The sequence below is a fragment of the Cydia amplana genome, chromosome 4, assembly GCF_948474715.1.
Source record: "Cydia amplana chromosome 4, ilCydAmpl1.1, whole genome shotgun sequence".
Lineage (NCBI taxonomy): Eukaryota > Metazoa > Arthropoda > Insecta > Lepidoptera > Tortricidae > Cydia > Cydia amplana.
Window position 1 is genome coordinate 11,076,445 of NC_086072.1, and position 13,543 is coordinate 11,089,987.

At 38.5% G+C, this 13,543-nt stretch overlaps 1 protein-coding gene across 3 annotated transcripts in view; it reads right to left on the reverse strand.

Annotated features, from left to right (window-relative positions):
- The window catches only part of LOC134663250 (protein grainyhead), a 148,169-nt gene that overhangs the window by 48,137 nt on the left and 86,489 nt on the right, over window positions 1-13,543 (reverse strand). For all 3 annotated transcript variants that reach the window (XM_063519652.1, XM_063519654.1, XM_063519653.1), the window contains exon 3: window positions 5,895-6,098. In XM_063519652.1, the coding sequence (XP_063375722.1) occupies window positions 5,895-6,098 (204 nt within the window). The remainder of the gene's footprint in view (window positions 1-5,894; window positions 6,099-13,543) is intronic.

Below are 13,543 nucleotides of genomic sequence, written 5' to 3' on the forward strand. Positions count from 1 at the left end.
TCCACTTAACAGCTATAATATCCGAGTCCTGGCTATAACGGAGGCTAGCGCTAGCTGCGCCCGCGCAAAACGCAACGCGTTTACGAAACATTGCTCACGCCTACGGCTGATCTCGAGGATATTTATAAAGATGGAACTAGTTCGTGTCTAAGTATATTGAGCATTCAATTCAAATAATACGAGCGATTTAGACAACAAACACTGCAAGCCGAACCTGACGATGAACCTGGCGCTCAACTAGAGGTGAATTTGCATACAAACGCATAAAGAGACAGCCCGGGGAGCGGGCAGCGGGCGCGGGTGAGCGAGCATTCGTTATAATTTTGAATGTATGAATGAGCAATAGCGCGCTCATCGTAGCTCGTCGCGTGGGCCGCGCACCGACAATGCACCAGACAAGTCCTGGGCGTCCTTGTCAATGTGAGCCGCTTCCAGCCACATCCGTCTATTGTCATTATTTGTATTTATGCACTCCTGTAAACGGTGACGAGAATGACGAGTCGAATCTGGCCGCCGTCACATTCCATCCGCGCGCCAGAATTGAGGGCGACTTGTCGCAGTCGCCCGGCCCCTCGACGTGTGAGGTGTTATGTAGGAGGCCCACTCCATCGTAATGTTGCGCCATGCACTTTTCCACCCTCCACTTTTTATAAAGGTTTTTGTAATTTATTTGTAGCTGGTGGTAGCTGGACATACGAAGCTGGAGGTCCCGGGTTAGAATCCCGGTAAGGGCATTTATTTATTTGTTTGTCACGAATATTTTTAGTGAGTTATGGATGTATATACGTATCTATTTTTGTCTCCTGGCAGTCCCGGCTTCGCGTACTGTATCACGTAGGAAATGTAGGAATTCCCCTCTGGTTCGTTCTTTGCTCCTTTTTAATGCGCTCCTTGCAACAGCCTCTCAGTGTGATTTGTTTGCAGGCAGACAGTTGGTTATCCGTGATGAATGTTTGAGGTTTTGAGAGAAGATGGATGCACGCCCTTCTACAGTTTAAAATGTACCTATACTTACTTACGAATTATTTGTTTTTAAATGTTAATATTGTAATTTGTGATCAATTGTAAATTGTTTTCTTTTTCTTTTAATTTTCTGTATAAGTTAGCAGCTGTTTGGTATTTTTACTGTTTTGCTGTTTAACTTGTTTAAAATAAAATATATTTAAGTAGGTATGTATAACGTCGCGTCGCGCACATGTATCTAACGCTTTGCGTAGTTTGGGGCTAGGGCGTTCTGAGTAAGATTAACTCCGAATATATAAAATAAACCCGTGCTCAAATATTGTAAAGCTACGAAATATCCGACAGTGGCTGTGCTCAGTCTTCCGAGGTGCGCGATAATCTTATTCGGCCTATTACCATTTTCATAGGTTCAAACTTGTTTCTTTTATAACTGCGTCACTGTGTTTATGGAATATAATAAACCTTCATAAAAGTAGATATAAACGGTTTGTGGGGTCAAGTTAACATTATGCACTCCTTGTGTTAAAATGTGACACGGCGTTTGCTCATTTTGGGCTGCTATTCAAGGGATGCTGTTAACAACCTCTTTCAAAGAGCGAGCATAATTTGGATCGGGGTCGCATTTCTATAGGATTTCTTTGAATGCACTGACATTTTGAGTTTGAATTGCGCGTATTTTCACGAATAATATGAATAAAAAGCAACCATTTGACTGCTTCTAAGAGTTAGACCAGTTACATGAAATACATATGACAATGAGATTGGTGGGCATGGTACGTCTATTTAGTGCAGGTATTTATTTCACAACGATTTAATAATAATACACCCGAAAAATATTTTAATAAGCTCATTTCACACATATAATATCTGGAAAACCAAAGGATATGATATCGTCGTTAATGAATAGTACCTGTCATAAATAGTTTAAAAAATAATAAGTCGAGACTAAAACATAATATGTATTATGCAAAACATACCCGAAGTCGAAATGTGGGGATCGAAAATATGCGCCGTTGCGAACTCTCAATTCGTTAATCCTGCCATAGGTATTCAAATGAGTGCTTGTGATTTATTGAGTGGAACATTAACATTTTTATTATTTGTTATTCTTACACCTTTCGTTAGGGCCGGAAGCCACGCGGCCTCTGTCTCAGCGTACTCGTCCGTGAGACTCTGCAACACAAACCCCATGCGTCTTCAATGTGCATAAAAACCCTACAAAGATTGCATATTATCATAGTTTACATATAAATTTTACGCGAATTCATTCCGTATTCACTGCGTTCGAAATTCGTCGATTATAATGATAATGCCTCCAATACACGAACATCATGATGTACGGCCGTGAGAATCGCCGATTGATTTTCCGCGATCACTTCTGATTGAACTTTGATTGTTGTCGATATTCGAGATTCGTTTTGCATATTGGATTGTGTTGATACTTTTTTTTCAGAAGGCAATCATCGTGAGTATGGTAAGATTGGTAAGTATACAGATAATGTTTAACTCGTCGGACTGTTTAGGTATACGGTATACGTTGCTTTATTTTTTTTATTTTTGTACTAATAGGTAATACTTATCCTCTACATGCAACTTGTTTTAAATACAAATTTCTATCACGTACTTATATGTACCGTTAGCTTATAATAGTTATAGTAACCTTTTTGCATACATAGATTAATAAATTTATTTTCTGCTTGCGAGTGTGATATATTCTTGATTCAAATTGAATTAATGCCTAGGTAGATATTGTCATTTTAATCGTTTTTATTACTTCCCGTGATTTGCTTCGCAAGTTAAAAAGTCAATTATGTAATATTTTTGCAATATATTAGCATATTACTCATGCTATAAGCAATTAATGTTTCTGTTTACCGCAATGGTTTATTGGTAGCGAATGCCTTTTTAGATATCAAGTCGGCGATTTGTAGAATTACGTATTGTGCAATAAATTTTAAATATTAGTTCGGGGAAAAAGTTATTTCCTATTTTATAGGTATGTAAAACGCCACACCACACGCATCTTTAGCCACTCAGCAAAAATTTATATAGACCACACGGGCTAGGCGACGGTCTTTCTACCACGATACAACCGGCTAACGATTTTTTTAAATGCACAATAGCATCTAAACTATCATCTGACAAAGTATCAAACGGGAGGCGATGACAATTTTTTATTTTATTTTATGAGCGTAACTTAGTTTCAGATTAATTACATTTCCTTGACACATATTTAATACAGTGAGAAACTAACACACTTACCTTTATTGCGGGGAATTCAGAGTTAACCGTAAACATGAAATTGATTATTATAAATACGATACGGCGTGTAGTTATCAACGCGGCTCATCCGTAATTTGTAATGCTTTTCAAATCAGCTATAGCCGCACCTAAGATATATTATCTACTGCCGAAGCAATTTGTTCGTAGTTCGAGTAGTGATGTTACTAAGATTATAATGTTTTATAAAAAGATAAATACAATCAACCAATTTGATTTCTATGCCACTTTAGAATCTTTTTGCTTTAACTAGGTACTAGATCTACGTGCATGACATACATTACTCTATAAGCGCTGTCGTAGAAGATAAACAAATTGATTAATTATGAGATGGTTCTAGAATCAAATCGGTTGACTCATCATCATCTTCATCGCGTTGTCCCGGCATTTTGCCACGGCTCATGGGAGCCTGGGGGTCCACTTGGCAACAAATCCCAAGAATTGGCGAAGGCACGGGCTTGGCCATCTAACCTTCCAACCCAGAGGGTAAACTAGGCCTTTTTGGTATTAGTCCGTTTCCTAACGAAGTTTTCCTTCACCGTACATCGTACGGCAAACCCTTTCATTGTAGATATAATTTCTAAGCAACAACTTTACACAGATCGAGCTAAGTGAAATAGTGATATATGTACACGGTGAATTCCTGAGCTAAGTTAATTTCTCAAAGACACCAGTATTCTAAATAACTTCGTTTTGAAAGTAATCATTTATTTTTGTCTGATGAGGCACTTATCATTATCAGCGTGTACACTTGCCCTAGGGCCTGTTTGCGTATTTATTAGGTTGTATTTAGTACAAGTTAATACAGTTACTGCTAAACGTAAGTAGGTACTACCTTGGACGATCGTTGTTCGAAATTACATTGTTATGTCATAGTTTTCAACTGTTTGCTTGAGTTAAATTTAATGCTCGTGTTATAACAACGCTATATGCAGCATTTAATTATATTATTATTGCGGAATTTATTTAATTATATGATATGAATAAAAACCGATGTTACGAAAATTAACTATGCCATTTAGTTTCCTGAAATGTATTTAGTATAGATACCCCTAAGTTAACGGAATTCAATAAAACACCTTGTATACGGGTGTGGCCTAAGCTGTAACACGAGCAAATAATTAAAACATGGATTGTACTTCTCAAACGGTGTCACTTTTGTTCAATAACTTAAAAAAAAAATGAAGTCTTTAGTCTACAATGTACGCCATTATCATTGTGTGATTGACGTTGCTTATTTTCACGCCTTAAACACAACAACATTCGTAATACATAGCGTCTTAGAATAAACTTTAAGGTGTATTAAAAGTCAAAACCCAAGTTATTTTTAAAAGTCGCTGAGCAAATGTTGGTCAGTATGAGAGTATAGTCTGCAGTTTAATTGTTTGCTCGTATTACAGGCCACACCCCGTATATATGTCGCAGTAAGATAGATAAAGCCGTTATATAGTTATAACCCTAGGGATATAATTATATGTCGTAACATAGTTATACGAAAGCGATTCATTACTATCTTACTAGGAATATAACTATAATACGTCTTTAGTTTAGTGATATAGTTATATTACTGGATTCAGTTTAGTGAAATAATTGTAGGTAGGAGTGCGGCGGTGCGGCGGAGGTATAGTTATATCCCTAGGGATATAGTTATATGCCGTATAGTACGTATTATAATCATATTCCTAGTAAGATAGTAATTGTAGGTAGGAGTGCGGCGGAGGTCTAGTTATATCCCTAGGGATATAGTTATATGCCGTATAGTACGTATTATAATCATATTCCTAGTAAGATAATAATAAGTAATTGTAGCAGTGTAGTGCGGGGGTGCGGCGGAGTCGGCGGCGGTTACTAAACTAATGTGGTTAAATGGTTATAAATCTGCCAGGGAATAAATGAAAACAGTAAGTATAATTATTCGTTTTTATTTTTATTACAAAATCAACTTTGTTGGTTCCAATTAGTTGTAATATATTTTAGCAATATTACGCAAAAGTACAGGTTGATTCACGAAAGCTGGCGCGAGATTAATACTGGGGGACAGCTATTTTCATAGAAATTCTGTCAAATCTCGCGCCAGCTTTCGTGAATCGACCTGTACTTTTACGTAATATTGCTAAAAAGTATTACAACTAATTGCAACCAACAAAGTTGATTTTGTAATAAAAATAAAAACGAATATACTTACTGTTTTCATTGATTCCCTGGCAGATTTATAACCATTTAACCACATTAGTTTAGTCAAATACCGTATTATAATCATATTCCTAGTAAGATATTACTATCTTACTAGGAATATGATTATAATACGTATTATACGGCATATAACTATATCCCTAGGGATATAACTATACCTCTGCCGCACCGCCGCACTCCTACCTACAATTATTTCACTAAACTGAATCCAGTAATATAACTATATCACTAAACTAAAGACGTATTATAGTTATATTCCTAGTAAGATAGTAATGAATCGCTTTCGTATAACTATGTTACGACATATAATTATATCCCTAGGGTTATAACTATATAACGGCTTTATCTATCTTACTGCGACATATACATATAGGTTACCGAGTCTATAACCACATACGTTTGTGAGTATAGGTTATTGACGTTCATAAGTAACATATCGATCTAGAAGTAGGACTCACGTCCAGACATCAGTTAGTTTCCCATCCTTGTGTAGATCCTGCGCTTGCAGAGGCGGCAGCTTGTAGTACTCGGTGACAAGGGCCTGCGGCTGCTGGTCATCCACGCCCAGCACCGCCGACGACGCCGCGCTCAGCGGGTGCTCCGCGCTCGAGTAGTACGCGCGCCAAGACTCGCCGCTCACCTCCATCAGCTCCTTACGTCTCCTGTTCAAACAAAATACAACAATTAGGTACTTCTAGATATTCTGCCCACCTACCTACGAGTCGTCATCAAAAGCACAATGCATATTACAATTCCGTCTGCCGTATTACGTAATGCAAATGGATTTTCATTCAGTCTATCGGATCATCGAGTAAACATAGCGTAAAATACCTGTACCCTGGCCTTTAGTTGTACGACGGGGCCGACTACAACTTGCGAACCAGTTATTAGGCGTGACCATTTTGGTACGGATACTGACCTCTGGTGGTTGGTGGGCACCAGCGGTCGTCCGTGTGACGCTTTGCGTACTAATTGTTGAGTACACAGGCGTGAGTCAGCAAGGCAAGTGTCCGGTTCAAAAGTAAACCAGTAGTGATCGGAACGGGACGCGAACAAGCGCGGGGGCGTCTTCGACGTCTAATTCGGGTAGTTTTTTGCGAGGTATCGCGACGCCGGGCGTACGTCACGGCGGCGGGTCACCTGGCGCCGCAACCTGATGTAGAACAGGTCCGTGCCACTTGCAGAACCGGAAGGATGCGAGGCAAATCCCTGCTCCCTCGCTAACCAGTTTAGGTCGTCTGACGTCACGCCCAGCGGTATCCGACGATGCAGACAAATAAATAAAAAATGTTGGAAGCACGCGTCGGACGGGTTTGACCGGATCGTAGCTCTACCTGATTCCTGTTCCTGGTCTCGTGTTGATAGCATGGGATGACATTCGCTTATTTGTTTTTGGCTATTATCATTTTCGGACATCCGCAACTTTAAGGTTGCTTAGACCTATTTAGTACTTACAACAAAGTCAATGCCTAAATGGAATATTAAATGCATATTTGATATAATTCAAACCCTTTATTTGGTATCCAGTTGTACTGAACTAATAAGGCATAACATCCAGTTGACGTAACTGTACTTTAAACTCATTCATTAAAAGCGGTTTATGCAAAGAACCTGTTCGTTTTTTTACGCAGGTACCTACTACTAATTATATAGATTATATACTCATATGATGTGCATCAGTATTGCGTCGTTCATAATATGAATGAATGAGCTACGCTTGCCCAGTTACTCAATGAATTAAAGAGTCTATTCCACCGAATGTCATATTAGTTTCAAGTAAGTATAGAATGTGCGAATTCGATCAGAAAACTGGAAAAGCCAGCTTCTGGCATTTAACCAGCCGAAGCGTGAGTCATTTGACGAGTTAACTGGCAGGCGGCGCGGGGCCGCGGCGCGGGTGCAGCACGTGAATGAGATTCCGGTAGGTGCGCACGTAAAAATCGTGCAACGAATCTAACAGGTTTGCTGGGGTCCTTGCGAGGCCACCGGGACTGGTCTAACCTGCCCTGCGCACCTCAGCCACAAATTTCCGAACGTTTCCTATCGTATCGTTCACATTACACATTGAGTTCAAGTATAGATCCGAGTTTGTTTATACAGGTTAAACTTTATACAATGCACTGATTCTGTATTTGAATAAATATCTGGGGTACCAAGTCACCGCTTACGTAATCAGGTTGACAAAGCTTTTGTTGACTCTCACGTCTATAAATAATTAATTGATAAGTCTTTTCTTTTCTGTCGATTGTTCGAGCCATTTAAATCTTTCGCAAGTCGCCAACTCCTTGTCTGTTTGTTTGGTATTGAATGGAGCGATTAGAAAGTATAGCGCACAGCTGTCACGACGACGTGACGTATGCAAGAGCGGAACGGATGGCTCAGAGCGAAGGGTTGAAGGAGACTTGTTCAAACAAAAGATTCGACACGGCCGTTTTTTACACGACCGTTACTCAGACAACATAGGTATCCTTGATGTGTACCTACGACACAACGGCTGATGTATGTGTAACATAAGTGAAGCTTTGTTACAGTAGTCGACATTGCACAAGAACTTGAACTCATTTATTTTAGAAACTTCGTGAATCGGGTAAGTACCTAGTTGGATTAAGGCAACTTACTGCCGTATTCGAACTCCAAGATATTCACAAGAGACGACACGTACTAGATCCATTCTAGATACGTTATAGTTTAGATTTCAACTAGTTCTCTTTTGCAGCGCAATTCGGGCAACCAATGTCACTTTTACGATAGATCGTGTTAGATATCTATTAGATGTGAATTAGATCTCTAAGTAATATCCTGTGGAAATCGTTCAAGAGTATCTCCAGAATCGCGGAAATGTCAAATTTGACAGGTTAGATCTTATACATATCGTTATCGTATCTTGGCGATGTCTAAAAGATATCTAATAGATGTCTATTACAAAATCCGAATCGGGCCCATAGTTAATACAGCTATGAATGTTTCTTACTTTAGGGTTTAGTGGAAATCTTCTGAATTACATTAAGTGACAATCATAAGTAGTAAATGAGTTTTAAGGGTAACTGATTTAGAGGGCAAGCGTGGCGCACGCGGCGAGTCTGTTCGGCGACGGCGACGGCCAGTTTCGAAAGGCAGCGCTCCGCCACGTCCACGTCCGGTGTCGCGTCCAACTATCGATCATTCGGTTCGTTAATAAATAACACGTTGGCGTCTCTTGCCGCTTATCTTAGCTGCGCGGGCATGTGGAAAAATTCGGTGTCGGTGTCGTAACGGAGCGGCATACATGTCTCATAGGGCTGCGTGCGCCCGCCTGCCGTGTGTGCTCTCCGGTCGTTGCCTTGCGCCTGCATTGCTTTATTATTAATCTCTTAATTAAAACTCGAACACCATCTACCATGCGGAATACTTTGATCTTTTTATTCATTATAAGTCATCGTGGTCCACATTATACCACTGCACTTACGCACAGGATGCGCAAACATCGTCGATTTACGTCTCCATTAAGGTTATATTGTTTATAATTATGTTTGTTTCACTTACCATCTAAAATTACAGACGAGGAATCATCGCTTGTAATAAAGGGAAATACGAGGTCCATATACCTATCTCGTGCGTGAATGGCCATTCATATAGATACTCGTAGTAGGCATACTAGGGAGAACTTTCACGTGGAACCCGTCTCATATGCAATAACCGCACGTATTTGGATATATCTATAAACGTTAGTCGTGCATTGCAGTGTACATACTATTTTAAATCATAGCTAAGCGACGGACCGCCTTCACCTCGGTCACTCGGCAGACGGCGCAGCATGCAGCAGGTGCAGTAAGTGCAGAGGAAAGTGCAGGGAGTGCCGCACTACACGCATGTTTTATCATCAGTGATAAGAGAAACTGCTATCAATCCCCGACAACTTGTTACGACGAGCTAACTTTTAAACTGCTTCCAACTTCAACATCTAATAACCGTATGTAAGCTTTATTACACCGGATCTCATATTATTATAATGCGATAAAAATGTATGATACATTATAATTATTACAGCAAAAGCGTCAGCTTGACGTATTTAACCACTACCTTACCGTCTAGAGTAGATATACTTCGAGCCATAAAAGGTACGTTTGAGTACATCGGTAAAAGTTCTTGCTGTTTTGAGAAATTTAATTACAAGTAATTGGACTAGCGTGCTGCAAGTCCCTACGTAACAGCGAAAATATCGGCAGCAATGTTTCAAATATAACTTAATTTTTGAGATGATTTTGTGTCAGGCTAAGGATAAGGCTAACAATTGTTGAAACATATTATTGAAACGCTGCACTTATTTCAATTCAAGACAGTAGTAGTGATTTTGATAAACTTTGTGTGCCAATTTTAAAAATTTTGGGATAGATCAACATTTTTATTTTTTCAACACACTTGCTCGAAAAAGATCTTATGCAGGTGTACTGAAGGACAAAAGACCCATATTGTTCCCGCGGGAGTTATGGATTGTGAAAAACAAATCTATAACACCCTAGCGAGTTATAAAGTTTTTTTTTTATTGTGGCACTAATTCATACATATCTAGTAGCGTAAATGAGTTTTACTTTTAAAATACTGACGTTTATAATTAAATATTTTTGTTTATACTTAAATATATTTAATTTGATTAATTTAATAGACGTTTAAAATATTTTTATATAATTTTCAATCGTGGCTGAATGCCGAATAGGTCTGTGCTTTCGATGCCTAACCTGTCAAGGAATGACAATATGGCGGACGAAGAATTATTTCGCTTATTTAGTTTTTTCCTCGCAAGTGTGATGAAAAACACACAATTGTGTGTAACTCCGGAGGTAAAAATATTGAAAACTGGGGTCTTTAATTCCCACCAAACTGCGGCTGCCGGGAATTACCTCCGTTGTTTCCAAAATTTCACTTACCGCCCTCGTTTCACAATGTACAGATGTAGTGCGTACTTAATTGTTTTCCTTCAATCAACCTCAGTACTTTTTGTACCGAGACTAACTGAAATAGCAAGACACGTTCGTACGTTTCCGTAAAAATACGAAGGAAAATAATTATACTTAGTACCTTATCACTACGCCGTTTTTGAATTACAATTATAATAATTTCACTGGAGCTGGCTATTTATTGTCTTTTAAAAGTATATTGTACAACATTACGAGTACGACTAAGTACTCTAAGTAGGTCCAGTAGTGTTCACATACCTACTTAATATTCATAAATATTTAACCGCGTGCTAGTAAGTACCTGCCTTACTAAAAAAATAACGAATATGATAGATTTGGTGCCTAGTAAATACGTAGGAATAATCACCTTATCCCTAAATATTACACAACTAAATATGTAATGTAGGTAATAAATTGCTCATTTGAACAAGTGTCGAAACAGTGAAATGTACCTATTAATTATTAATGTTCTATCAATAAGGCATTTTCGTATTCCCACATTAAGCCTAACGATCCAACTGGAATGCAGAGTTGCTGCATTTCGTCAATTAAAGAATTCGCTGGATCGGATTGTGGCAGCGCTGAACGCGCTGATACAGAGCTACAAAAAACGCATTCCTCATACCAGTATAAATAAGGGATGAGTACCCAGCAGCCAGCAGACAAGCGTGAGCTAACTGAACGAGGGGCATTTTCGACAAACCTCTTTTTGCACTGTGACGAGGAACGCATATGCGATGATTCATTTACGGAGTTCTTTACCGTACAAGTATGGCTAACATTATTACTTCTGTTTTCTTAGCAGCATCATACGCGCTCGACAAGAAATGTTTTCTCGGAAATATGCGCCCACGCAGATTAAAGATGGAAACACAACATGGGCACTAAATAAGTCATGTCTCCTGTCTGCGTAACTAGTAGCGCTCGAGTAATCTGAAAATTTAATGGCGGCAAATAATTACACTTAGTTTCGCAGAAGCTTTCAATTAATAGCTAACTCGAGACGGTTCTACTATCTATTATTTTTGTTCGCACTATGCCCCATTTCTAACATCAGCAACTTTACTGTATATCGTACCCCTCAATGCTCCTAAAGAAAGGGGTGTCATTGATATTTCATTGTTCGATTAAGAGCTTATTATCTTATTATCTTTAACGCTCACTGCTATAAATATTACTTGTATCTCTCGTAATTTATTATCTTACCCATACAATTTTAACGATACCTTATTTTATTAGTTATTTACATATTCAGCTCAATAAGAATATGATTTTAACGTTATAGATATTTGATAATTTTATAAAGACGTTACTGATGTTCAAAAATTGACATTGTATGTGAAATGTCATGCAAGTCGGGAACTTTTCATTGTTTTTTTTTTACGAAACCGTTGGATGACCGTTGAGTGACAGCGGCCGGAGGTGACGTTGACGCGAGCTCATTGAATATGTTTGGAACGTTAACTTGCGTTTATATGAAGTGCCCTTTGTATTGTAGTCGGTGGGACGGCTGGCCAAGACCGCGGACCGTCATTCAAATCGAGGCATCAGAACCGTAATTTAATTTTAACAACTCAATAAAATTCACACAATATGAAGTATTAAAAACCGGCCAAACGCATGTCGGGCCATCATGCTTAGTGTAGGGTTCCGTAGTTACGCGTTTGTCACAACAGGCTGCCTTAAACGGGAGTTATTACTGTTATTAGTGAGTACAATGTAGCTGCAAAGATAACTGACCCCCCTGCAAAGAAGTTTCTATGCAGGGGTCAATTATGTCTGCAGCATAACCTATGTATACATAACAAGCACAAGGGAGTACCATCGCAGCACTTTGTACGTCTTTTTACTAATAAGTGAAGACTTGCGATAAGCGAAGACTTGCGTCGAGAGCGTAAGGACCGTAAGGACCACTCAATGACATAATTCAATAAAGCTACATCTTGATGAAATCGCTAATAGTACTGGTGAATAAAACTCAAAATACCATAACCAAATATATTTAGATGCGAGGTCTGCAAGGTAACTTTACAATTTTTATTCGAATTTTAAACAAATAAAGCTACATCTTGATGAAATCGCTAATAAAAGTGAACTCTAGTACTGGTGAATAAAACTCAAAATACCATGACCAAATATATTTTTCACCTCAGCAGCTCGAACAAGGGTACTTTGCTACTTAAAAACAGTGAGCAAAATCGCATTTTGCTCACTGAGTGAGACAAAATGAGCAAAATGCGATTTTGCTCACTGTTTTTAAATAGCAAAGTACCCTTGTTCGAGCTGCTGAGGTGAAAACTTAATTGTTGGTATATCTTAAGAAAACATGAGTGAATAAGTAAGTGAAGGAATACATTTTTCGGGTTCTCTAATATGTTCTCACTGCTGAGGTGAAAAGTTTTGTGAACTACACGAGATCAAAGTTATTTACATCTCGTGCGCTTTTGAGTCCCTTACTACGCTCAAGATTCTAAATTAGATTCACTCGCTACGCTCGTGAATCTAGTATAGAATCTTTCGCTTGCACGGGACTCAAAATAAGCACTCGAAGAAATATCAAACTTTGATCTCTTGTTGTACAAATAACTATAGATGCGAGGTCTGCAAGGTAACTTTACAATGTCTATTCGAATTTTAAACAATAAACGCTACCAATTTGAATTTCGAATTTTAAACATTTTAAACAAGGCCCTATTCGTATGGCAGCTTTTTCAACGCGCGTTAAAAAAGCGTTTGAATGATACAAATATATAAGGATTAGTCATGCGCAAAATGTGTCACTAAAAAGAAAAGATTGATATGCATCTTTCGTACACTGTGAAGTACTTCACTCCTTTAGTTCACTAGTTCAGTTTAGTTCAGTAGCTCAACAGATCCATCTATATCAACAGTACTTTTTTTCTCCTATTAGGATTGAAAGAGCTCGTGATTCTGAGTAGAACTAACAAAAATAATCCCAAATTTGAAAAAAAAGTGTAGGGGACAACAAAAAAAACACACATAAATTTGAAGCAAATAACTAGTTCCTATTTCCTGGTCGACTTTTTAAATATTATTTTCATAATTAAATATTGACTTTGGTCAGATGACAGTCAATTTAGTACCGCAAAAAAGTCTCGGGTTTAAGTTGCCGACCACAGGCTCCCCAAGTGAACCGCTAGAAAGGAGTTGAT